A 21,496-nucleotide genomic window follows, 5' to 3' on the forward strand; every position below is an offset into this window, starting at 1 on the left:
ATGAACGACGTTAGCGTATGTTTGGTTTGCGACCGGCCTGAGGCGTCATCAGCCGATCCTGAGCTGTGTAGGTTCTCCTCTACCTTTGATCTGTAACTCTTTTGTCCCGTCACCTAGGCGCTTCTGAATATCACTTTCCCTCCGATTTCGCTTCTTTCGTAAATTGGATTTTATCAGACGTTAGTTGCGCCGCATCTTCTGAATAAGGCCTTGGCTCTACGTCCTCGGCTGACGCGAATCCTAAACCTTCGTTCGGCATCCCCAACCAGCACCACGCTCAAGATCTGTTGAGAACCTACACATACATATTTACCATTTACTACGAGCATACTGTCACCCTAGAGAATATATATACGCAATCCTTGACCCACTATGGTTTGCTACGGAGCATGAACCACTCAAATCCTCGCGCACCGGACTTGACTCTCCAAAACTCTGAGGATTTCCCGAGACTAGGTCACGGCGCTTGACAAGAGCGCCTGACGAAAGCGTCTTGCTCGACAAGAAGCACACTCGCATTATAGAAAGGATAACCTGAGGTCAGCCAGGCTGGTATCAGTTCGGCGCCAACATTGTGATCAGTCCCCGGACATGGACACTGGATATACTGCGGAAACCTCCCGCTTGGATGGAGTGGCTGAAATAGAAGAATACGACGAAAAGACACCTCTAATATCGAGCACTGATTACGAGACTGTGAAGGGCTCACGCAGGTGGCGCATAACGGAACATACTATTGGAACTATCAAGATCATTGTCTCTACCATTACAGCACCGTTGAGATACGTCATAGCTTGTTTTTACAACGAACAAGGCTACTTTTCTGCAACTCTTCCCGTCTATCGAATCGCGCGCGCATTGACAGGTAGGCGACGTAAGACTGAAGGGCACGCGGGTCAGCAGGCACCAGAAAGAGAGAAGTCCTCCCGAAGAACACGTTCCAGGATGGCGAACAAAACGACTAATAAGCGATCGCCCTCTGCCGAATCAACCTCTGCAATCAGCTCAGACTCAGAAGCAGATGGTATGCAGGGTCATGACAGCCCAGCAAGACATACGAGGTCGAGAGGCTCCATTGCTTCTAGTAGTGGTGATGAGATCGCGCCGTCGAAGAAGTCGATACGTATTAGGCTTCACAATGAAGACGCATCAAGACAGCGCAAACGTAAAGGAACAACTACACGGACAGGGAAAAATTCAGTGGGCCCTGAACAGACCCCTTCTGAAGCCGCCGCGCAGGCTCTGAAGTCACCGTCAAGTCCGGCAACCACTCCCAAGATTACCAAATTCCCACGTGCTCCACATCCACCGAGACCCCTTGTACCAAGGCGACAACCTTCATATTCCGCGTCTGGGACAACGTCTGTTGGCCCTCACGCCCATAAAAAGACGCTCGTCATAGATCTCGACGAAACCTTGATCCACAGCATGTCGAAAGGAGGACGTTTCACAACCGGCCATATGGTCGAAGTCAGACTGCAGCAGCCTGTTCAAGCTGCTGGTGCCGTCCTAACACCTCAAGTTCCCATTTTGTATTATGTGCATAAGCGACCACACTGCGATGAATTCCTTCGAAAAGTCAGCAAATGGTACAATCTCATTGTCTTCACAGCCTCTGTACAAGAGTATGCCGATCCTGTCATAAATTGGCTCGAACTCGAGCGCAAATACTTTTGCCAGAGACTCTACCGCCAACACTGCACGTTCCGAAACGGCTCATATATCAAGGATCTCACTCATGTAGAGCCAGACTTGAGTAAGGTTATGATATTGGACAACAGTCCGATGAGCTATGTATTTCACGAAGGTATGTTGACTCAAGTCCATTCATCTCAAGTTTGACTGACATCTCGGTCTGGCAGACAACGCTATCCCGATAGAAGGCTGGATCAGTGATCCTACCGACAACGATTTGCTCCACCTGATTCCATTTCTTGAAGGCTTGCAGTATGTGACAGACGTTCGAGCGTTGTTAGCACTTAGACTTGGCGAGCCGCAAACAGTTTAGATACAGGGCATACAGTGGCGTCTGATCAAACAACGGAGCGCAGCATGGACCATTATCTTTTCTGTATCATATCTTGTGTTTAGTATAGGCGATTGACCATCGCATCTTCGAAGGAGATACCCGGGTTTTCCGTTCGCAGCAGAGCTGGACTAAAGTGTATTGCTCGGTGATACATCGGATCAAGTCCGGACTTGATTCATGAACGTCGACACTCCAGTACTTCACTTCCCACCACCACGAATTCACAAACCATTGCCGCCTGTGCTAGCTTCGAGCTCAATCGCGCAGCTCCAACATGCGCCCATTCTTGTGATTTCTACCAGCGGTAGCATACACTGCTACGTCAGCTTCCCACCATCTCTCCCTCTCCACCGCAGCGATCCATTCACCTGCTCCACCACAATGCCGCTCTGCTCCACCCAAATCCTCGTGACAGCAACAGCAGTCCTCATCACCACCCTCATACTCCTCACCACTCGCCTCCTCGCCATTCTCCCTTCCTCCCGCGCAAAGCCCGCACCGCGCATCCGCGGCTCACCAACACACATCCTCATCGTGCTCGGCAGCGGCGGCCACACAGCCGAGATGCTCACGATCCTGCGCGATCTGGACCCTTCCACATACACGAACCGCACATATGTCGTGGGCTCGGGTGACGCGTTCAGCGCGAGCCATGCGCGGAAATTCGAGGCGCAGCTGGAGCAGAGGCATGCAAAAACGGGGGGAACATGTACATGGAGGTACGCGATTGTGACTGTGCCACGGGCGCGGCGGGTGCATCAGTCACTGCTTACGACGCCGGTGTCTGCGCTGCAGTGTTTGTGGTGTTGTTTGCAGCTGTTGCGGAATGCGGAGGCTGGGTATCCCGATCTGATACTGACGAATGGACCGGGGACTGGGGTGATTGTTGTTCTGGCCTCGCTGGTGTTACGGTTATGTAATGTTGGAGGAGCGAGTTCACAGGATAAGATGCGGACTTTATATATCGAGAGCTGGGCGCGGGTGAAGAGTTTGAGTCTGAGCGGAAGGCTGCTGTTGAGAGTCGTCGATCGGTTTCTTGTTCAATGGGAAGGGCTGAAGGGTGTTGGTGGTAAGGGGGAGTACATCGGAGTCTTGATAGCTTAAAGGAACTATGCTTCCGCATGAAGTGATGCTTGATGGGTCGCAACCAATGGCAAAGTCACAGAAAATATTTACAGTTTCTATACTACAGACAACAAGATCATTGGTACACGCACTATACAGAGGGTCGTTGCTCTCCCGCTGTAGCAGGAAGTATACCAGCAAGGCGCTCTTCCGGAACCTTGTGCTTAATCGCAAGATACTGGACAAGAGAAATCTCACCACGCATTAATCTTTCGTGCGCTGCCTCCTCTTCACTCGTCCTCTCGGCGGCTTTCTTGTTTTGCTGCCACCGCATTTCTTGTAAGGGGGTGCGGATGTGATTCAGGTCTGGATTCTTGAGGTCCTCTGCTTTTTGGAATTCGTATGCTCGTTTTGCCAAGTACTCGGGATCGTGCCTTACTCGATAATTGCTATACTTATTACGTAGCTCGTCTATTAGACCATCAGGCAGTGGGGCTTGGTGTAGCTGAGGCATGTACGTAGCATCTTCCACTTCGATGCGTTTCGTATCGCAGTCGTGTTCGTCAACTAGGTCCGGCTCGTTATGGGGCCACGGCACCTCGATGTTAGTCCCTGCGATGAATCGAACAACGGTCTCGTCATCTGCGTGACGTTTATGCTTGAATAGTTTTGGGGGAACAGGCTCCCTGTATTCCTTTGAACCCTTCAGTTCTGGCCTGAACCGGGGGAGGTCGTCCGCATGTAGAAGCGTGACGGCGTCAACGATGACAGGTTGTTCAGCCTTGATTCCATTCTGTCCCGTTTTCGATACAAAGGCGACTAGTCGAAGATCATCCATACGCAATGGTATTTCCTGGGTACCGTAGGGGTCTTTGGATCCCGTAGCAAATCGTTCTTCTTCACTTTTCCGAAGATCAGACTGTGGAATGGTTAGTATGAGACACTACTACATCTCGCGTGACCGCCTTGCCTTGTTGATCCCCGACAATCTTGCATCTGCTGTGCGAAGCTCGACGTGTTCGATTTTACCGATTCGACCCTTGTATCTTCCATTTGCAACGGCTACGGTATCACCCTCACGGAACGGGTAAATCCATTTGGATGAGTTTTGTGGTGGCACAGTATAATTGATGAAATCATAGCCATCAAGAGTTCCGAATTCGCCCGGTGCCATACCGAGATCGTGTCGAGGAGCCAGTGGCCCGGCATTCCAGTCCTTCATCCACCTAGGCTTCACGTCCAGTTTGAAATAGTCATTTCTCATGACCGTCACCATGTTGTTGCTGTCTAAAGCTGCTTTGTACAGCTGCTTCTCAAAGCGTGCTTTTTTCTTCAGCCGTGCCCTTACAGATCGTTTTCGATTGCTCGCCGCCCGCTGAATGAACTTTTGCACCGATTGAAGCGTCATTTTGTCGATGTTGCGCGTCGATGCGCTGTCTAGGAGGAAGTATTGCGCGAACGACTATGACGAGGCAGTAGGTAGTGGCAGATAGCACTATCCAAGTTATTCTACTCAGTCAAGCCACATCCCGAAGCGAGAAGACGATCAGATAAACGGAAGGCGCAGTGTCAGGGTCGAGGATGTTTGATTGTGAAGAAGCTCCCAGGTTGATACAAGCTCGAAAAGTCGACTAGTTTGGAAGTGGAGAGGCTTGGCAAGACGCTTTTCCGACTGCGACACGCGGGAAACGGCAGAATCGCGCTGTCGGACCGACATTCTGGTTTCTCTCTCTTGACAATGCCTCTATTGCGCCGGGGTCCCATCTGCCACGGATGCCAGCAACGCTCGTCACAGGCTCTGCAGAGTCCTGTTCGACAGTTTCAGTGCGAGCATTGCGAGGCCCTGAACTATTTTGACGAGGTGCGGCCCGATCTGTATCAGGAAGATATCCATTGTAGCTCCGCTAACCCCGTCATAGCATGGCGATATAGCAGATCCACCACCACAAGTCACGGATCCTTTCGCAGCGTCCTCCTTACCGTCTGTGCAGTATGCATATCAAGTTCCTCGTCCGTCGACGCCGCTGCCGTCAGCAACGCAAGATACGCTGTTCTGTGCAGACTGCGTGAAGAACCAGCAGTACTACACCGATGCCTTGTCAAACTATCTTCCGCCGCCCGATGACCCTTCATATGAAAAGTATGAAGCCGCGTATAATGACTGGAAGAGGAGCCTAGAAGAGCGTTATCCGCAAGTATGTGCGACGTGCCTGCCACGAGTCAGACAGAAGTTGAAGGATACTCGATATGCGACCATAACAGAGGACCTGCGGCGGAAAATGCTGCGCAGCAAACATGGGCTCCCTATAAGTTACAACCAGATGCTGTCCAGGCGTGGTGTATTCTACATTCTTGCCGGTGCGGGATGGTGGCTCAGCATACTATCACAGCTTGCATGGCATGCTTTGGGCTTGTTGATCGCGCAAGGAAGCTATCACGACGACGATGAGATTTTACCGAGCACATGGCAATGTGGAGAACGCCTTTGGAAAGCTCACGAGATATCATGGCCATGCTTCGAGCATGTCACCCCATTGCTATTACCCTCACTCCTCATCGGTTTCCTATGCTGCTGGTGGCATCCCACTCTAATAAAAAAGATGCACGCTTCGGGCGGGAGAATGAAGGGGCAAAAGAACTACCTACAGCTGCAGTTGGTAACCCTGACCATCAGGCTAGGACTATGGCGATTCCTGCGAGAGCCATTCTTCCTAACACCACAAGCATTCAAAGGAGCCCATACCGCAGCACTGGCATTCCTCCTCATCATGATCATCGCTTCCATACGAGCAATCCACATCGACTACACGCCTCGCTTCACATTCAAAGAACTCCAAGAACCAGCAGCACCCAAACCCTCCCCAGGATCCCGCACACCAGCTACCTCCAACCCTCACACATCACCCACCACCTTCCAACCCTCACCCCTCCGCGTCGAGCCCTTCCCCATCACCAAACTAGCCCCGACATCACCACACCACTCCCCCAACAAATCAGACCCAGAAAGCAGCCCAGACGACGACGACGACAACGACAACAACACCGCAGCAGACATCGACGAAATGGACTGGACCCCCACAAGACGCGACTCCTCAACCAGCTTCCGACCCTCCAAACCCCTAACCTCAACAACCCCCTTCAACCACCCACCCAACCAAATAATCACACACCCAATCCCCTCCCCCTTCTTCGGCACCCTCCCCTCCGCACCCCTCACGCCCGCCCACCGCGCCCGCAATCCACCGCAACGCCCCCTCTTCAAAGCGACCCCGCTCGCCAAACAGCAGGACTTTTTCACCAGCATGATGCTGAAGGGCGCAGCGCAGAACAGTAATACACGGGGTTCTGCACAGCAGCAGCAGCAACAAACACAACAAACACAGCAACAACAGACAACACCATTCACCCTCACCCCCGCCACCCTGAACCTGGCCGAAGATCCCGTCGAGACCGGGCTGGAGAGCATCTTTGACAATTTCTTTACCATTGCGGATGAGCCGGCGGAGGTGCGGGCTGTGCGGGCGCGGACTGCGCGGAGTGCGCGGAGGGATTGGTGGGCTGTGGTGCGGATGGTGGGTGTTTGGATTAGTCCGTTGGTTGTGGGTGTGGGGGTGATGTATGCTTGGGCTGGGTGGCGGGGTGGTGGTGGTTATGGTGATGCTAGGGGGCAGGTGGGAAAGGGGCGGCAGATGCCGGTTCGGTTGCCGTTGGGGGGGACGTGGGTTGAGATGGATGGTTATGGTGGGTAGTGGGTGGGTGGGTTGGTTGTTCGTGGTGGTGATAAGTTGTGTTTTTCTTGTTTGAGGCTCGTGTTCACTCTGTTGTGGCGTGCATAAGCAATCGTACGATTGGTGTTTGTAGAGCGTGGTCGAACTCTCTCCCTTAGTGACAGAATGAAGCGTACGTGTGTGAAAGTTTTTAGAACTGCTCTTGATTATTGGGCGAGCTATTTTCATGTTGTCATCTGGCTCATCTCCATGCATACATACATACAATGGCTATACCGATGACGAAGTGACGACGACGACGACGACGGCGACGAAAGGGAAGAGTTGGGCAAAACCAGAATCCCGCGACCTTGCCTTGCCTTGCAAACCCATGCCCTTCATGCTTCGTCTTCCCCCTTCCCTTCCCTTACCCGCCCTTCCTCCCTCTCGGCCTCCCGTGTCTAGTCCCTTTCTTTCATTCTCTCTCGTTGTCTATGAACGAGGCTTCTCCTTCTTCTCTTTCCAGAGCGCGGACAGACCGACACCGGATACCTTGACGACCTTGAAACGCACACCGGGGATATCACCCTTGGCCTTGCCCTTGCGACCGAATCCGGCAAGGAGGACCTCGTCATTCTCGTCGACAAAGTTGAGACAACCGTCGTTGGGCACTGTGATGCTTCGTATCAGTCTCTAGCCCTCATAACAACGATAAATCTCATTTTTCATCCCAACACCCTATATACCCACCGCCCCCCTCTCCCCCTTTCAAAAAGAAGAAAGAAAGCCACAAGCAACATACCAAAAGCAGTAACCTTCTTCCCATTCTTGATCAACTGCACGCGCACACACTTGCGAATGGCCGAGTTGGGCTGCTTGGCCTCGACGCCGACCTTTTCGAGCACAATCCCTTTGGCGTGCGAGGAGCCGCCAAAGGGCGAGGACTTGTACGCCGTGCCGAGGAGGCGCTTCTTGTATGACAGGTCGGCCCAGCGGCCCTCGCGGCGATGGTTGCGCAGCTTGCGGGCGGCGTTGAGACCTCTTGGCTTGCCTTTTCCCATGGTTGCTGTTGGGTGGGTTTGTGTGTCAGAGAGAGAATTGGTTTACAGTGGGAGGGTATGTGGGATGGGGAGATGGAGGGGAGGGGAGAGGAATCGTACCGGTTGTATGTGTGTGCTGGGGGTTAGTAGTTGGACGTCGTGATGCGGTTTTGAACGGGCAGTCGTTCGAAAGTCGAGAGGGAGGTCGAAATTTGGCGTGGGCTAGCGGATGTGGTAAGCGCGGACTTAAGCGAGGCTTCTATCGTACGCAAGGTCACGTGCTATCTTGGCCGTGCTGGCGGAAACACACAGCGGGGCGGAAAGGCTCGGCGATGTCGTCCGTCCCCTCCGCCCGAACAACCTACATCCTCACTCTCACTTTCAAGACCAAGGACTGATACGCCCTCTACAACAACCCACCATGACCACACCCTCCAAACCCACCACCAACCTCCGCCCCCCAATCCCATCCCTCTTCATCGGCCCTCCCTCCCACAACACATCCACCACCTCCCTCCTCCCACCAAACCCGCCTCTCACCCGCCAACGCTCCACCCACCAACCAACAAACACCACCACCACCCCCCAAGACCCCCTCGCACGCCTCCGCCACCACAACCAACAACACAACCACCACCCCCCCAACCCCAACCCCTCCACCGCCCACACCGACGCAATATGGGCCTCAATGCAGCACACCCTCGAAGAAGTCGAACTCTCCGCCCTCAGCGGCGCACACGTCTTCAACACGAAGCACGCAAGCGCACTAGACGAGCTGCGCACGGCGCAAATAGCGCTTGCGCAGGCGTGGGCGAGCAGTGAGGCGGACGCAGAGTCAGAGTCAGAGTCGGAAGGTCACTCGGGGGATCCGGAGGACGCCCGGCGAGACAATCCCGCAGCAGCAGCAGCAGCAGCGGGACAAACCCTGCTATCCCCAGACCGAATAGAGCGGATAGAAAGGATAGCAACCCGGGCGCGCGGCGAGAGCGAAGCCAGCATGGGAAGTGAGCAGACGGGACAGGACGACGACGACGAAACGCGAGACGATATCGCGCACGCGCGGCGGCGGAGAGAGGCGAATGATCGGTATTTCGAGCGGGTGAGCGCGGGGGTGGCGGATGTAGTTGCGCGGCTGGAGGAGGTTGCGCGGGCGATGAGGGCGGTGGGGCAGGAGAGTAGGGAGATTTGGGGGGATTCTGGGGGGGAGAGTTTGGGTAGTGGGACGAGTGGGAGTGTGGGTTGAAGGGAGGGTTGGGTGTGGTGGGATGTTTCGGTTATGGATTTTGGTGCTACGGCTTCGAGTGTTTTGGGCTTGGGGGCTTATTGGGCTGCGTGGGATGGCGGTGGCTGTATGGCGGTCGATGCTATGCTGCTGGGATTGGAGAGGTGCTTTGGGATCATGGTGACGGTTTTTAGGAGGGGGCAGAGCGAGAACAGAGAGGAGAGGGCAAGGCCTCATGTCACGTTCCAAAAGAGCGGCTACACTCTTACTGAGGATTGTAGACACGGTCAATACTGTGGGACACAGGTCACTTTGCGTCGAGAGAGAGACACCAAAGGACTGTCTATAGACATGCAAAACATCCTTATAATTAGACCTCAAGCTATCTCTTCATAACATCAGAGTGCAACGTACACGTTAAGCTTCTATACGCACAATTGTGTATATAAGACGCATCTCAGTGTCAGACAACTTGGCAGTATCTCAGAAAACGGAATTAGATGCGCAAGAAGGGCTTTCATACTCAAACGCCAATCATGCATGTGTGTCAAGTACAGATAGTATACACGTCATCGAGGCCTAGCTTGCCTGTATTTTGTACAATGAACGGGACAGACGCGCCGCTGTTATACGTCTATGCTGTGACTGTCTGTGCTGCAGCCTCCTCTGCCTCCTCAATGACCTCGAGCTCCGGGAGTTCGGGCCAGGGCTTCTTGATCGCGTCTTGTATTTTGACAATGCAGCCTTTATTTCCGGCGACAGGTCCTAGTGTAGCAGGTCAGCTAGACCTCACCAAATGTAAATGAAGATAAACCGGCTTACCAGATACTAGGATGATACCGTTCTCCTTATCCACCTTCAAGATCTCCAGGTTTTGGACTGTCTTCCGTATATTGCCCATCCTCCCGGGCATTTTCTTACCCGGGATAACTCGACTACCACTGCCCTGGGAGCCACCCGCGGAACCCATCTGTCGATGCGTCTTCGACACACCGTGCGACGCATCCTGTCCATGCCAGCCCCATTTCTTCATACCCTACAACCAACGTCAGCAAAATCTTTCCCCTTCTCCGACCATACCAAAGCACTTACACCAGCAAACCCCTTTCCCTTGGTATAGCTCCTCGTATCTACGTACGTCCCCGGCACAAACCAGTCCGCCCATATCCGACTGCCCAGCGGACTCCTCATCAGCCCTTCCTCGTCGCGAACAGGGAATTCGGCCAGATAGCGTTTGGGACTGACGCCACTGGCTGCAAAATGCCCTAGCATTGGCCGACCCACGTTCTTTGCCTGCCGGTGTCCGGCGCCAATCTGCACGGCCCAGTATCCGTGGACGTCACGGCGCTTGTAGCTGACGACCTCGTTGCGGTCGACTTGTAGCACGGTACAGCATTTTCGTGTTCCGTCGGGGAGGTAGACGGCGCTCATGCCTTTCTTGACGGCAAGTACGCCTGTGCGGTGAGGTAGTGAGTCGCCGTCAAGCTTGCGTCTCAGAGCGGCGGTCTTGGTGGTTGTGAGGGCTGGGCGGCCAGGGTAGTGATTGAAGCGGTTGAGCTTGGGATTCGGGTCCCATGTCGAGTAGATTGTGCGGCGCTGGAGAAGGGACGTGGATGGTCGTGCGAGGATGGTGTTGCTCGAAGAAGGGAGAGTGCGCAGTATGGAGGGTACGAGGAAGCGCGGAGGGAGGTGCGCCGCCCAGAGGGCGCGTTCTATGGGCGGCATGATGGCTGATTGGCGGTATGTGACCTGGGAGCAGGTTGCAAGAATGCAAGGCGAAATGAGCACGGCGTGTTGAGGACGGTTGGCGTTATAGGCTGCTGTAGGTAGTAGAGACAATGAATGGAATGGTCTGATGAGTCGGGGGTGGAGGAGGAGCAGCAGGAACTTTTTAGTGGGCCATGTTGATTGGCTATATTAGCCGCGATGTGATAGACGCCGTAAGCGCCTCGAATCAAGCCACGGCGCTTCCAAGAATCATGACGATAATAATGAAGACCCGGACAGGGACGCAGGTAGGAGATTATCGAACCCCACACTATCACCGTCATGTTGTATCACGAGGAGGATTGCATACGGCTTGCAGGGGTGAGTTGAGCAAATCAGGCCCCCGGATATCAGCGCGACCAGGGTTACGGGCGGGCGCCAAAGTGCGAACGGCCACAATGGGATGAGTCTTGGACAATGTCGGATAACTTCCCATTCCAGGCTAGGAAATGTCACGGAAGAGCGAAATTGGAAAACACTGTGGAAATTGTCTGATGCTTTTGATATCAATAGTGCCTAATTCAGGACATGTATATACAGATGGGCCTCCCAGGGTAGTGTACAATAATAACAAGAATGTGAATCGCAACGTTGGTGGTATCTTATAATCGAGGAAGCCGTAGTTGTCCTGCACCCCCGATCTTTTGTCGTTCTATCGTGATGATGATGACGTGATACTGTTTTTTTACTGTTATATTCGCGCGAAATGTGGCTTTGCGTAATAAGAATGCTGGTACAAAGGCTCATGTTTTGATATCAATATGTGCATCGTCCGTATGGCATGCTCCGAAGTACCAAGTCGGCATAGGGATGTCCATGAGCTAATTCGTGGGAGGCCAGCCAATCGCTGTTGGCTGTGCTCAATCACTTCATAGAGTTTTGAACGCGAAATCGGTGACGACGAGAGCTGTATGTATGATCGACTGAGCCTTGATTCCTTCGAGAACTGATCGCGGATATTTGGGATGCTCCAAGACGGGTGTCTATGCCTCATACTTCTCGTCTAGGGGCGACCACGCTCATCAGGGTCCCAGACTCCACGCAGGACCTGAGCAGGGTTTCCAGCCACTACTGTGTACTTGGGGAAAGTCTACACCGTCATTAGCTTGCTTTCTGACATGGAAAATATTGAATGACTGACCTTGCAAACTACCGACCCCGCTCCGATAGTGGTCCCTTTCCCGATAGTAATGGGTTTACCTTTCCGGGCCACGATCGTGACGTTCGCGCCGATGAAACAATCTTCTTCGATTCTGATAACCACTCCAATGGCCGTGCCTTTGCTGCCCGCACGGTCTCTTGGATGGACAGCTACTGTGTTGCCCAAAATGTTCACGTTTGGTCCAATGACCGACCTTGCGCCGATGGTAATCTGGCAGGGATCCAGAATTGTGCAATTTGAACCAATGACAACGTTGTCGGCAATGTGGATGTTGTAGCCGTATTCACAATTGAACGGTGCTTCCACCTGGACATCCTTGCCCACGGATCCACGGGGTTGTTCCTCACGTCGGGTGTTGGGCGAGTCCATGATGGCACGGAATTGCCGGACTCTTTCTTCGCGTGACACGCCCATCGCCGGATTCTGGGCATTGTTGAAGCGCCACAGGGCTGATTTGCATTGTTCTCGCTCGTCAACCAATTGTGGGGCAAAAAGCAGGTACGGTTCACCCTTTAGCATCTTCGACTTTTCGGACTCCAGAGGAGGAGGTGGTGGCGGTTGCTGACGGGCGGGAGGTTGATAGTGAGATGTGGAAGATGTGTGTTGAAGTGCCATCTGTGCGACTGTGCTTGCAGACTGATGCATGGATGGGGGTGGATGTCCATACTGCTGGTTGGGAGGTGGTCGTTGTTGTGGGGCCAATGGGGGAGCATCATAGTATTGTTTCGTAGTCGCTCGTGGATCATGAGAAGCTTCAGCATAAGTGGCAGGGGGAGGCGGATGTGTATGCGACCTAGAATGCGGCTCAGGCCACGAGGACCAAGGCTGTCGAGCTGCGGCGTTGCTGTTGTTGTTGTCGTCGACGACAATTGGACGACCTCTGTTCCCTTCATTGTAGGTTGCTTCGTGCTGCTCCCGAGGGACATGTGGTCTATATTATGTTATTAATACCTCGCAATGTGGTCATGACAAGGGAGTTCATTACCTGAACACAGACGTAGGGTTGTATTCGTCCTTTGCCTGGATGGGCATCGGCCCGCGGCTCGTGCTTGGTCTCGGCCCTTGTGATTTCAATTGGTGGTAGCCTTCGCAGACAAATCCACCACGAATGCAATTGCTGCCTATTATGGAAAGTTAGCGATACCTTCCATACGCTACAGGAACACAATATTATATAGAAAGCGGTGAATTAGTGTGTAGCATACATTCTGGTTTGGCTTCGTCGCACTAAAAGAATATTAGCCATTGTCACATTGGTATATAGTATAGCCGCATGGCATTTAGATCTGTACATACCTTCTTCTTGCGTCTTCTGCAGGTTTGACATCCAGTCTTTGTTCGGTTGGCAAATTGCTTCGCGATGTCAGTTCATCCTTGCGAGGCGAGGCAAGCAAACTCACCCGTTTACGCTTCTTCGGATCGACCTGCACTCCAGCTCTGGTGAGTTCGGTGGTGCTGCTTGGCTCATTGTGGTCCTGGGTGACTGAATCATCGCCATTCTCGTAGTCGACAGATCTCTGCGTGGGTGAGTGCATTCGATCTTGAGACTCTGCCATTCTAGATTCTGATGCCAAAGTATCTGGCCTCTCCCGATCGAGCCAGGGACCAGAACCGTAGCCAGTCGTTCCAGAGTGTGGAGCTGAATGTGGGATGCTGGACAGGTTGTTTGTGCTACGTGGTGAACGCGGGCTGATTGAAGATTCGTAACCATCGACTTTGCGCCTGGCCTGTTCAGAAGATACAGCGGCACCGGTGAATGAGGTGTCGTCTGTACCAGACCGCTTGCGCTTATGCGTACTTGAACTGTTGTCTTCCGTGTCGTTTGTGGCCTGGGACGCACGATGGGAGGCAAACCCGTTTGTGAAAGTCCAAGCGGTTTGCGTGGTATCTGAGCCTTTTACTGCCGGTCTTTCGTCGCCCTCTGAGTTTGGTAGGGAGTTTGAGCGTGCTGTGTGATAGGTCCCGTGGGATCCATTCGTTTGAGGAGCTGATCGTGGCGGAGAGCCCGAAGTCCGACCGTTTACAGCAGTAAATCCAGAGGAAGTAGCGTATGCGTTGGTATCGATGGCCTTCTCTTTGTGTATCAGATCAGCTCCGTTGGTTAGGGGTGCTTGCGCAATAGACGGCATCATTTGCGCGTTACTGTGTTGATGTCCGCCGACCGGACAGAGAACAGAAGGAGCCAGACTAGGGTGCCGACGACTTTGAGTTTCGTAGATGGCAGATGTCCAGGGCTCAGGTTGCGTGGTGTGCTCGAAGTTGTACGTGACGGGTATATTATCTTGCTCAGATGTGTGCTAAATAATAGTCGTGCGGTGTGCGCGCTGCTAGCGGTGGCGGAGGAAGGATAGTCCAACAATGGAGACGAGTGACAGTAGTGCTGGTCTATAGATGGCCAAGAAGATGGAGCTCTTTATTCAACCTTGCTCTTCAACCGGAATATTTTTAACCTTGATTTTTAACCTGGAAGCGGTTCTAGAGGTCCAAAATTGGTGGTAACGAGAGCGACAGTGTGGACTTGGAAGCGGTGTGTATCTTTTATTTTTATTTTTATTTTCCCTTTCTTCTCGGGACAATATACAGGAGTGTAGCAGCGCAACGGCTTGGAAGGAGTAGAAGCGTCAAGTGTCGATCGAGTGGGCGGGATGAGGTTATGCAAATCGCGGGTGGCTCGTCTAGCGGGGGCGGGTGTTGATGTATAGTTGCAAGCAAGGCGGCTCGCGCGCGAAGCGAGAGATTGATATCGCGGAGACCAGGCAAACGACCGCACAGCGACCGGTACACAGATGGAGAAACAAAGATATAATACGGCGCAGGCAGAAACGCGCGAAGAGGGCGGAAGAGACGGGCGGAAAGACAGTGCGCACTGAAAAGTCAAGGCGGCGCAGTGGTTGTTGGGGGAGGAAAAGAAGAGAAGAAGGGTGGTGATGAGGATGATGGGAAAAGGACGACGAAGGTTGGGATTTGTGGATGATGGGAATATGGTGGATTCAAGGTGGATGAGAAACAGCAGCAGCAGCAGCAGCAGCAGCAGCGCGGGAAGACAACCACACGACTTTCTTGTCTGTTTGAATGCAAGCATCCCACCCCCATCGTGTCTGCTGATTGGCTACTGAGTGGGCTGTCCTGGCAGCTTTCCTCTCTTACTCACTGTCTCTCTGTCCCTCTCTCTCTCTCTCTCTCTCTCTCTCTAGGTTCTCTACGTCTCTCTAGGTCTCTTCTCTAGGTAGCGGCTAGTGAAGCGTCTTCTTCCGGGGGGGTGGGGGAACCTAAGCTAATGGGGGGAAGAGGGGAGGGGAGTCCCCCTAGAGACGCCCCAGAACCCACCAGAACCCCCCAAAACCCCCCCAAATCAATCATAACTTCTAGCCAGTTAATCTGCCCATCTCAGCGTCCTCCCTCCCTAAACTGCTGCCACTGCCCTCCGATTGACCCCATTCTACCCTCAAATCCCGCTGCTGCCTCCCCTGCACTGCCTTGCCTTTTCACCCCCCCTCCCCCCTTAAAAAGATTGGAGAGAGAGAGAGAGAGAGACCAGGCAGGGCTTTTGGACGCGCATGAAACCAGCATCCAGCTTTTTCACTTTACGGCCCAACCACTCACGGCCCGCAACCTTCTAGCGTCTCACAAAGTCACTGCACACTAAAAAGACTGCTGCATCTAATTAGAGACTGGAGATTGATGACTGGAGGCTGATGACTGGAGACTGGAGACTGGAGACTGGAGACTGCACACCGGGCGGCTCTCATAGACTATAGTAGTATAATACTCAGATAGTCTCACAACATCATATAGACAGACACATAAGCCCGATTCGATGGATTGTCATGAAGAAGCACTAGTAATTGATAATTACTGCCGCCGCTTATTCCCTCCGCCCAGATGACACGCGCTGCTGGCTGCCAAAGGTGGTCTCCACACACATCAAGCTTGGACCCGTGGCTGCTGTTGCTGCTGTATTGGAGAAGATGGCTGTGCCGCCGGGGCTATGCCTCTCTCTTCCAAGAGGCCGCCATCCTCGCTGACCGTTCCGTCTAATTATTCTATTCCATTGCATTGCCTAATTAATCCTCCTCCTTCTTGGCCACCCGTTCTCCATTATTCCAGCTGGTGCTTTTGGGCCGCGCGAGATGATTTACTGTTCCATATCTCCAGGAGACTCTTTGTCTTGTGCAAACATGTCATCCCACTCAGCGGAGCGGATACAAGCATGCTGTCTCCCCGAACACCTGCCATTCGCTCGATTCACCGCCGCGCCGCCCACCATCCACCCACCTCGACTCAGCCAGATCGCTTACGGCTGCGAGCCATGCTCCCGATTCTTCAACATGCGCGTGCCGCTTGAGCGGCTTCTGGCGCGCCCCTTTACCCGAGTCTGTATCCGAACCTTAATCGTTTTTTTCTCATGACGCACCGCTCCCTCCCTGCGACTTGGTCATCCTGTCCAACGCTCGTATCGTCTTGCTTACAGCTGCCTCTGCTCCTGCTTCCAGTGCTGTGTTTCCATCTGCGGTTTGGCCCGCGAATCCCGTCCCAGGTTCGCTCAGAAATGCTCGCTGCCAAGATGCACGGCCGGCGCCAAACGCTTACGCGGTGCCGATATTGGCGCGTATTGTTGGTGAGGGGGAGGGGGGTCGGGCCCATCATCCCTGCGCAACCTGCCCCACCCACCTTTCACGAAACGCAAGGTAAGGTAATGATCCTTGCCAGCTGTCTCCACGCTCTAATCTGTTTTTATCGCCATCAACATCGCTCCACGGTACACGTCGGCGCTTCTCCGTCGTCAATTTGTGGTCTTGCTGGAGGGATATCCACATGCTGTGTGCTCTTTCGAGTCTCGATGCACTACTACGTACGTCAACCATCAGCAGCCTGGCTGGGCGTGAATATACCAGTGACGTGACGTGACGGCTTGGTACGGGTAGGTATTAGATCGCACCAACGTTGGATGCAGGTGTGTGTGTGTCTTGAAAGACATGTACGCCCGAGAACCAGACAGAATGCACGCCATATATTAGCAGGCGTAGCAGTCGTCTATATTGCTGCAGCAGATGCCGTGCTATTTTGAAATCTGCAGGCATCTAAGCTTTGCCACGAGTCGAGCAGCGGCATGCCCTCTGGCTGATGCCGTGGCCCTGCTGGTGGCGAGCAGGGGCTGCCCAGGACCGTGAGCGTGGTGTCGTTCCCGTCACCAATGCCATGGCTGCGAGCTGCACTATGTCTGTAGGCGCCGTGCTCATCACTTGGCGGCTTCCATTTCCATCTCTTGACTGGCCAGATCTGCCCCCCTGCCAGCCCCGAGCCAAGGAGACGCCGTTCCATGATACGTTGCACTGGCTCAGTAGTTTCCGCTCTGCCGCTGGATCCTGCAAGCGTCGGCCAACGATACGAGCGTCAAGGCTCAAGCCTTGGCCGCCTGTCAAAGATCCTCCGCAGCCTTGTCGGATCTTCAGTGACAAGTCTCGCTCCTCTTCTCTCCCTGCTCTTGTTTGCAGGGCAATAGATCTGCATTGTGGCACGCCGTGTCGTCTCGAACGAGGGGTCGCAAAGGCCGTATCTCTGAACCTTATGCGGGCTTTCGAGCATGTATGCGGGGCCAGTGGGCATTCGCTCGCACACTATATATGAATAGAGTAAGCTAACCGGTATTGGACGAGGGTGGAGGTGGATGGTGGATGGTGGATGGTGGATGGGGGTAAAGAGTCGCTATGCAGTGTACAGTGCCAGTGGTGTGTAGGTGGAGAGTAATGACCGTTTGAGAGCGTCATTTCCGAGCTGCAGCGTGATTCGCCGAGACAAGCGCGCTTAGAGAGAGAGGCAACGTTGCCCCTCGCCTTAGGCTGTAGGCACTTGCACCACCACCTTCGGGCAGAGCAGCTGCGCAATGCAGATGAGTGCAGACCACCTACATCCATCCCATATATCAAACCTTGGCTATTCAACGCCAACTTCACCATCACACCCACTCGCGCCCTCGCAATTCGCGCCGTTACACGTGTGTGTGTATGCGCTACTCATGCCCATTGCATGACTTCTTGTACCTCGCATCCGCTAACGCTGAGACGGTCCGTCCCGTTCTTGGAGCAATATCACATCTCGAGCACAGCCGGGCTTCAGGATGCGTTCGCACTGCGACGAGATAGGAACCTTCGTCTGCACTGTAGCAAGACACCAACTAAATTACGACCTACTCTTAATCAATCTGACCACCTCACCGATGCGAAGCTTCGTCATCCACTAGGCAACATGTAGAAGCTTGTGCTGACCGCTTACGGCCCAGTCAAAGACCTTGTTTTACTACGCCTCAACCCCTACGACGCTATCACGGCCATAAAAATGTGCCTCTGGTTGGGATATAGGGGCATTCAAGAGCATTGTCACTTAGGGACCACACTGAGACATGGTACCGATTCATCTCCACAAGGCGTGCCTCGCGACGCTATCTTGAGCACCCGTATTAGCTTTTTCGTTACGCTGTCCGATATATGCCAATATGTCTTTGGGAGAACATTATCTTCTTTTCTATTTATGATGAGCATCTTTCCCTGCTGGCGTTTTTGATAGACCTATACTGAATCCTATGAGAACGTAGATACCCTTCAGCGGTTGCGCACAGCGTTTGTCACAACTACTCGTCGCAGCCGCGTCGTGAGTAGCCGCGACCATGTCCCAACTCAGAAAGCATTGTCCCAGCGGAAGGGCCCCGTGGAGAGATGGGACGGCTCCCATTAGCCAGTTCGTTTACGGTCTTCAACGCTGTATATCAGGGGAGCAGTGTTCCAATGGGTAGTACCTCCGTTCTTTCAGCTGGGCGAGACCCGCAAGCTGCGTTGCGGCACAGCAGAGCCACGTCCAACGTGCCGCGGCCGGCTGGCCACGGTCATGGTCATGGTCATGGTTTCTCCCTGTACAGAAGGAAATGGTGGACAACGTGGTATCCCGAAATATATCAGACATATCCCTAAATGATCCACATCGAGCCGTTCGCGGCCCACTTCCCCCATGTCATCCCTGCTGTCTCTATATCCGGCTCTGTGGCATGATGTCTATCGCACTGACCTCAGAATAACTTTTCAGACATCTGGTACAAGCTATCAACAGAACAAGTCGCGGCATTCCAATCATTCGATGTGTTCTCGCTAATTTCGAGTACTGTATCCCCACGCCAAGCATGTCGAGGCTTTGGGACTTGCAACCCCTAGCAACTGTGCCGCGATCCTACATGCTCACCGCGTTTGTTCGGCTTGCAAGGTGCAAGTCATGCCGCATCCTTCTCACAGACGTCAACGTCGCGGATGCGCAGAAGTACACGCCTGATTCGGTTGAAAAGCGAAGGCTTTGACGCAGAGCGCGCCAGACGCGCTGCTGCAGATACGCATCGTCCAGATCCGCATGTCTCACACATTTGTTGAATATGGCGTTTGCGACTCTGAAGAAGCGTGCATTATGCACCGTGCACCTGCAAGCCACATCCACCACTGCAATCTCATGACCTTGATGATCATTCCAGCTCTAGCCCCCTGACCATGAGCATGTTCTTCGATCATGAGATGAGGCTGTATGAGCCTTGCGGTGTGCGAACAGAGTCCGCGTTTGTTGGTTCTGCTGTGCCGCAACCATTGTGTGAGCAACGCGGCTAACTGTTTTTGACTTGGTGCAATCACTCTCTGTCATAGTCGACACTCGACAGCCAGCAGCATAGCTATTATCTTCCATGCTCAAGCGACAGGTGTGCAAGCTGATGCATGGTGCACTATCGATTCTGAAGCTAGTCAGCAGTGTAGAAAAACACTTTGCCAAGGCACCGTGATGCATGGCACGACCAGACTTGCAATCGTTCCAAATGCTGACAATCCATTCCTCCGTTTTGATTTCTCGGAGCGTCCGTTTACCAAACCTGACTTTCGAAAGCGCCCATACACCAGGAATAAGGAACTTGGGAACTTCCAAAGCACGCGAGTCTTTACACATCCGTGTCCCGTCGATATGTCCTCGGTATGCCAGGACCCCCCTCAGCTACGCGCGTTTGTAACGTGGAAGCATCCGCTCGAAAATCCCGAACCACAATATCGGAGTCAGTTTCTGGCCGATCAAGCGCCCGCATGAAGGCTGTTTTCAGCTCAATATCCTACTTTGCGGCGATAACGAGGCGCCGATGCCCCGACGACTGGAAGACGACATCCAAACTAAATAGCATCTTTATTTCATACGATCACGAAAAATGGGGACAGCTTTGGGGGTTTCGACGGAGATTATTCTGCTGGTACGCCAGTGATGTGTGGCTGCTGAGCAGTGCGTTTCGACACACTTGGCCTGCCGCCTGGTCTCCTGGTAAGAGATACATCACACGAAATCATCTCATCGCAAGGGGCCGCCTGGACGCGACCAAGCAAGGGGTCGACCTCAGTCAGGACACCTCAGAGACTTTGCTAGCCATATTCCAATCCAATGGTGTTTGCTTAGTATCGAAATTTTCTACGAAAGTAGGCAGGGGGTTAGCTCACTCTGAACCGCGCGAATGGTTCACCAGTCCTCAGTCCATGGAATCAAAATCATATAAACCCTTTGGCTATGACGACGACAGAGTAGATGGGATTCAGGGTTAAGCACTACTACACTGTTTCCTATCATTCCTGCCTGGTGCTTGCACCCACCAAAACCTACTGAAACATCCAGTTCCTTGACAAGGGAGAGTCGACCGCCCGTCGTCGTATTCACATTCACCCACCTGTCCATCTCGAGGGGGCCAGCATATATAGTCGTATCGATGTAGTACTATCTCGAAGTTCCCGGCAGACCCATCATTCGTATATTCCATTCCGTGGCTTTCCCCGGAACTGTGTCATCGGAATGGTAACTAACTACTCTATCAAGATTGGCCAGCCATTGCTTGACTCTCTCTCTCTCTCTCTTGGCGTCGGCTATGAAAGCTGGAATAGTAAAGTGCGGCGATGTGTGTGTGTATGTGTGTGTGAACCCATCCATCCATCCATATTATGTAGTCCACCAGAAAACATCTTTCTACTACTGAATTACGCGAGGTCATGGTGGTGTTCGTCATGGTCCCCCCCCCCAAAAAAAAAGATCAAAAAAGCCACGCTTCCTTCGACCCGGATTTGCGTCGGAGCCACTGATTACATGTCTTGTCTGTTCTTCTAAACAAAGGAAGTGCGTGAGCCAGAGGTACTGCACTCGTATTCGGCCATTCTCCATACTCTGCTTTACGAAGGCGTCGTCTCCGCAGACCCTTGCCAGTTCATCACCACAGTGTGTCTCACTCCCTTTTCTGATTCTATGTCTGTCATCTGGCGCGAAAGATACTTGTACGTACCCGTGAGTTGGGCTTTATAGCGCCGAAGAAGGCAGTGATGAAAGGCCTTTCTTTCTTTCTTTCCAACCGGGATAGCTGGTAGAGGTGACGCTGTAGCGGCCTGGCTGTAGCATGATATATGATGTATTCAGGCGCCACGAACCGGCTTTCTTTGTGCTGGATACACGATTTGC

At 53.2% G+C, this 21,496-nt stretch overlaps 15 protein-coding genes across 15 annotated transcripts; 9 read left to right on the forward strand and 6 right to left on the reverse strand.

Moving 5' to 3' along the window:
• The first annotated feature begins 460 nt into the window (after nt 1–460).
• On the forward strand, nt 461–2,107 carry EJ05DRAFT_305702 (uncharacterized protein). The gene is made up of 2 exons (XM_033740641.1): nt 461–1,807; nt 1,863–2,107. Exons 1-2 carry the CDS (start codon nt 592–594, stop codon nt 2,006–2,008), a joined length of 1,362 nt encoding a protein of 453 aa, XP_033602102.1. The 5' UTR covers nt 461–591; the 3' UTR covers nt 2,009–2,107.
• Nucleotides 2,108–2,470: 363 nt separating this feature from the next.
• EJ05DRAFT_430208 (oligosaccharide biosynthesis protein Alg14 like protein) lies at nt 2,471–3,061 on the forward strand (the record flags this gene model as incomplete). The annotated part of the gene is made up of 1 exon (XM_033741545.1): nt 2,471–3,061. A coding segment is annotated over one exon (591 nt), but the record flags the coding sequence as incomplete, so codon positions are not given.
• A 128-nt stretch (nt 3,062–3,189) lies between these two features.
• On the reverse strand, nt 3,190–4,582 carry EJ05DRAFT_305649 (uncharacterized protein). The gene is made up of 2 exons (XM_033740639.1): nt 4,065–4,582; nt 3,190–4,013 (listed from the first exon to the last, which is right to left on the reverse strand). The coding sequence occupies exons 1-2, from the start codon at nt 4,500–4,502 to the stop codon at nt 3,246–3,248; spliced, it is 1,206 nt and encodes a 401-aa protein (XP_033602104.1). The 5' UTR covers nt 4,503–4,582; the 3' UTR covers nt 3,190–3,245.
• A 218-nt stretch (nt 4,583–4,800) lies between these two features.
• EJ05DRAFT_536925 (uncharacterized protein) lies at nt 4,801–6,970 on the forward strand. Its single transcript, XM_033749345.1, has 2 exons — nt 4,801–4,955; nt 5,014–6,970. Exons 1-2 carry the CDS (start codon nt 4,833–4,835, stop codon nt 6,841–6,843), a joined length of 1,953 nt encoding a protein of 650 aa, XP_033602105.1. The 5' UTR covers nt 4,801–4,832; the 3' UTR covers nt 6,844–6,970.
• A 48-nt stretch (nt 6,971–7,018) lies between these two features.
• On the reverse strand, nt 7,019–8,018 carry EJ05DRAFT_474735 (ribosomal protein S12/S23). The gene is made up of 3 exons (XM_033743663.1): nt 7,962–8,018; nt 7,604–7,867; nt 7,019–7,472 (listed from the first exon to the last, which is right to left on the reverse strand). Exons 2-3 carry the CDS (start codon nt 7,860–7,862, stop codon nt 7,294–7,296), a joined length of 438 nt encoding a protein of 145 aa, XP_033602106.1. The 5' UTR covers nt 7,863–7,867; nt 7,962–8,018; the 3' UTR covers nt 7,019–7,293.
• A 244-nt stretch (nt 8,019–8,262) lies between these two features.
• On the forward strand, nt 8,263–9,084 carry EJ05DRAFT_509382 (uncharacterized protein; the record flags this gene model as incomplete). The annotated part of the gene is made up of 1 exon (XM_033748095.1): nt 8,263–9,084. One exon carries the CDS (start codon nt 8,263–8,265, stop codon nt 9,082–9,084), a length of 822 nt encoding a protein of 273 aa, XP_033602107.1.
• Nucleotides 9,044–9,463, forward strand: EJ05DRAFT_474736 (uncharacterized protein). Its single transcript, XM_033743664.1, has one exon. It carries the CDS (start codon nt 9,118–9,120, stop codon nt 9,457–9,459), a length of 342 nt encoding a protein of 113 aa, XP_033602108.1. The 5' UTR covers nt 9,044–9,117; the 3' UTR covers nt 9,460–9,463.
• Nucleotides 9,304–11,062, reverse strand: EJ05DRAFT_474737 (50S ribosomal protein L3). Its single transcript, XM_033743665.1, has 3 exons — nt 10,156–11,062; nt 9,886–10,099; nt 9,304–9,828 (listed from the first exon to the last, which is right to left on the reverse strand). The coding sequence occupies exons 1-3, from the start codon at nt 10,786–10,788 to the stop codon at nt 9,698–9,700; spliced, it is 978 nt and encodes a 325-aa protein (XP_033602109.1). The 5' UTR covers nt 10,789–11,062; the 3' UTR covers nt 9,304–9,697.
• Nucleotides 11,063–11,705: 643 nt separating this feature from the next.
• On the reverse strand, nt 11,706–14,287 carry EJ05DRAFT_305776 (trimeric LpxA-like protein). The gene is made up of 6 exons (XM_033740644.1): nt 13,393–14,287; nt 13,289–13,345; nt 13,198–13,219; nt 12,978–13,113; nt 11,972–12,923; nt 11,706–11,920 (listed from the first exon to the last, which is right to left on the reverse strand). The coding sequence occupies exons 1-6, from the start codon at nt 14,122–14,124 to the stop codon at nt 11,834–11,836; spliced, it is 1,986 nt and encodes a 661-aa protein (XP_033602110.1). The 5' UTR covers nt 14,125–14,287; the 3' UTR covers nt 11,706–11,833.
• Nucleotides 14,288–15,171, reverse strand: EJ05DRAFT_305775 (uncharacterized protein). The gene has a single exon (XM_033740643.1). The coding sequence runs from the start codon at nt 15,072–15,074 to the stop codon at nt 14,451–14,453; it is 624 nt and encodes a 207-aa protein (XP_033602111.1). The 5' UTR covers nt 15,075–15,171; the 3' UTR covers nt 14,288–14,450.
• On the forward strand, nt 15,172–15,804 carry EJ05DRAFT_305774 (uncharacterized protein). The gene has a single exon (XM_033740642.1). The coding sequence runs from the start codon at nt 15,270–15,272 to the stop codon at nt 15,636–15,638; it is 369 nt and encodes a 122-aa protein (XP_033602112.1). The 5' UTR covers nt 15,172–15,269; the 3' UTR covers nt 15,639–15,804.
• Nucleotides 15,805–16,080: 276 nt separating this feature from the next.
• EJ05DRAFT_305816 (uncharacterized protein) lies at nt 16,081–17,008 on the forward strand. The gene has a single exon (XM_033740645.1). It carries the CDS (start codon nt 16,398–16,400, stop codon nt 16,893–16,895), a length of 498 nt encoding a protein of 165 aa, XP_033602113.1. The 5' UTR covers nt 16,081–16,397; the 3' UTR covers nt 16,896–17,008.
• A 65-nt stretch (nt 17,009–17,073) lies between these two features.
• Nucleotides 17,074–18,420, reverse strand: EJ05DRAFT_526375 (uncharacterized protein; the record flags this gene model as incomplete). Its single annotated transcript, XM_033748865.1, has 2 exons — nt 17,902–18,420; nt 17,074–17,610 (listed from the first exon to the last, which is right to left on the reverse strand). The coding sequence occupies exons 1-2, from the start codon at nt 17,947–17,949 to the stop codon at nt 17,074–17,076; spliced, it is 585 nt and encodes a 194-aa protein (XP_033602114.1). The 5' UTR covers nt 17,950–18,420.
• EJ05DRAFT_305855 (uncharacterized protein) lies at nt 18,376–19,060 on the forward strand. Its single transcript, XM_033740646.1, has 2 exons — nt 18,376–18,395; nt 18,585–19,060. The coding sequence occupies exon 2, from the start codon at nt 18,706–18,708 to the stop codon at nt 18,955–18,957; it is 252 nt and encodes an 83-aa protein (XP_033602115.1). The 5' UTR covers nt 18,376–18,395; nt 18,585–18,705; the 3' UTR covers nt 18,958–19,060.
• A 929-nt stretch (nt 19,061–19,989) lies between these two features.
• On the forward strand, nt 19,990–20,598 carry EJ05DRAFT_498870 (uncharacterized protein; the record flags this gene model as incomplete). Its single annotated transcript, XM_033746742.1, has 1 exon — nt 19,990–20,598. The coding sequence occupies one exon, from the start codon at nt 19,990–19,992 to the stop codon at nt 20,596–20,598; it is 609 nt and encodes a 202-aa protein (XP_033602116.1).
• Nucleotides 20,599–21,496: the final 898 nt, after the last annotated feature.

This window comes from Pseudovirgaria hyperparasitica, assembly GCF_010093815.1.
Source record: "Pseudovirgaria hyperparasitica strain CBS 121739 unplaced genomic scaffold EJ05scaffold_5, whole genome shotgun sequence".
In the NCBI taxonomy this organism is placed as follows: domain Eukaryota; kingdom Fungi; phylum Ascomycota; class Dothideomycetes; order Acrospermales; family Acrospermaceae; genus Pseudovirgaria; species Pseudovirgaria hyperparasitica.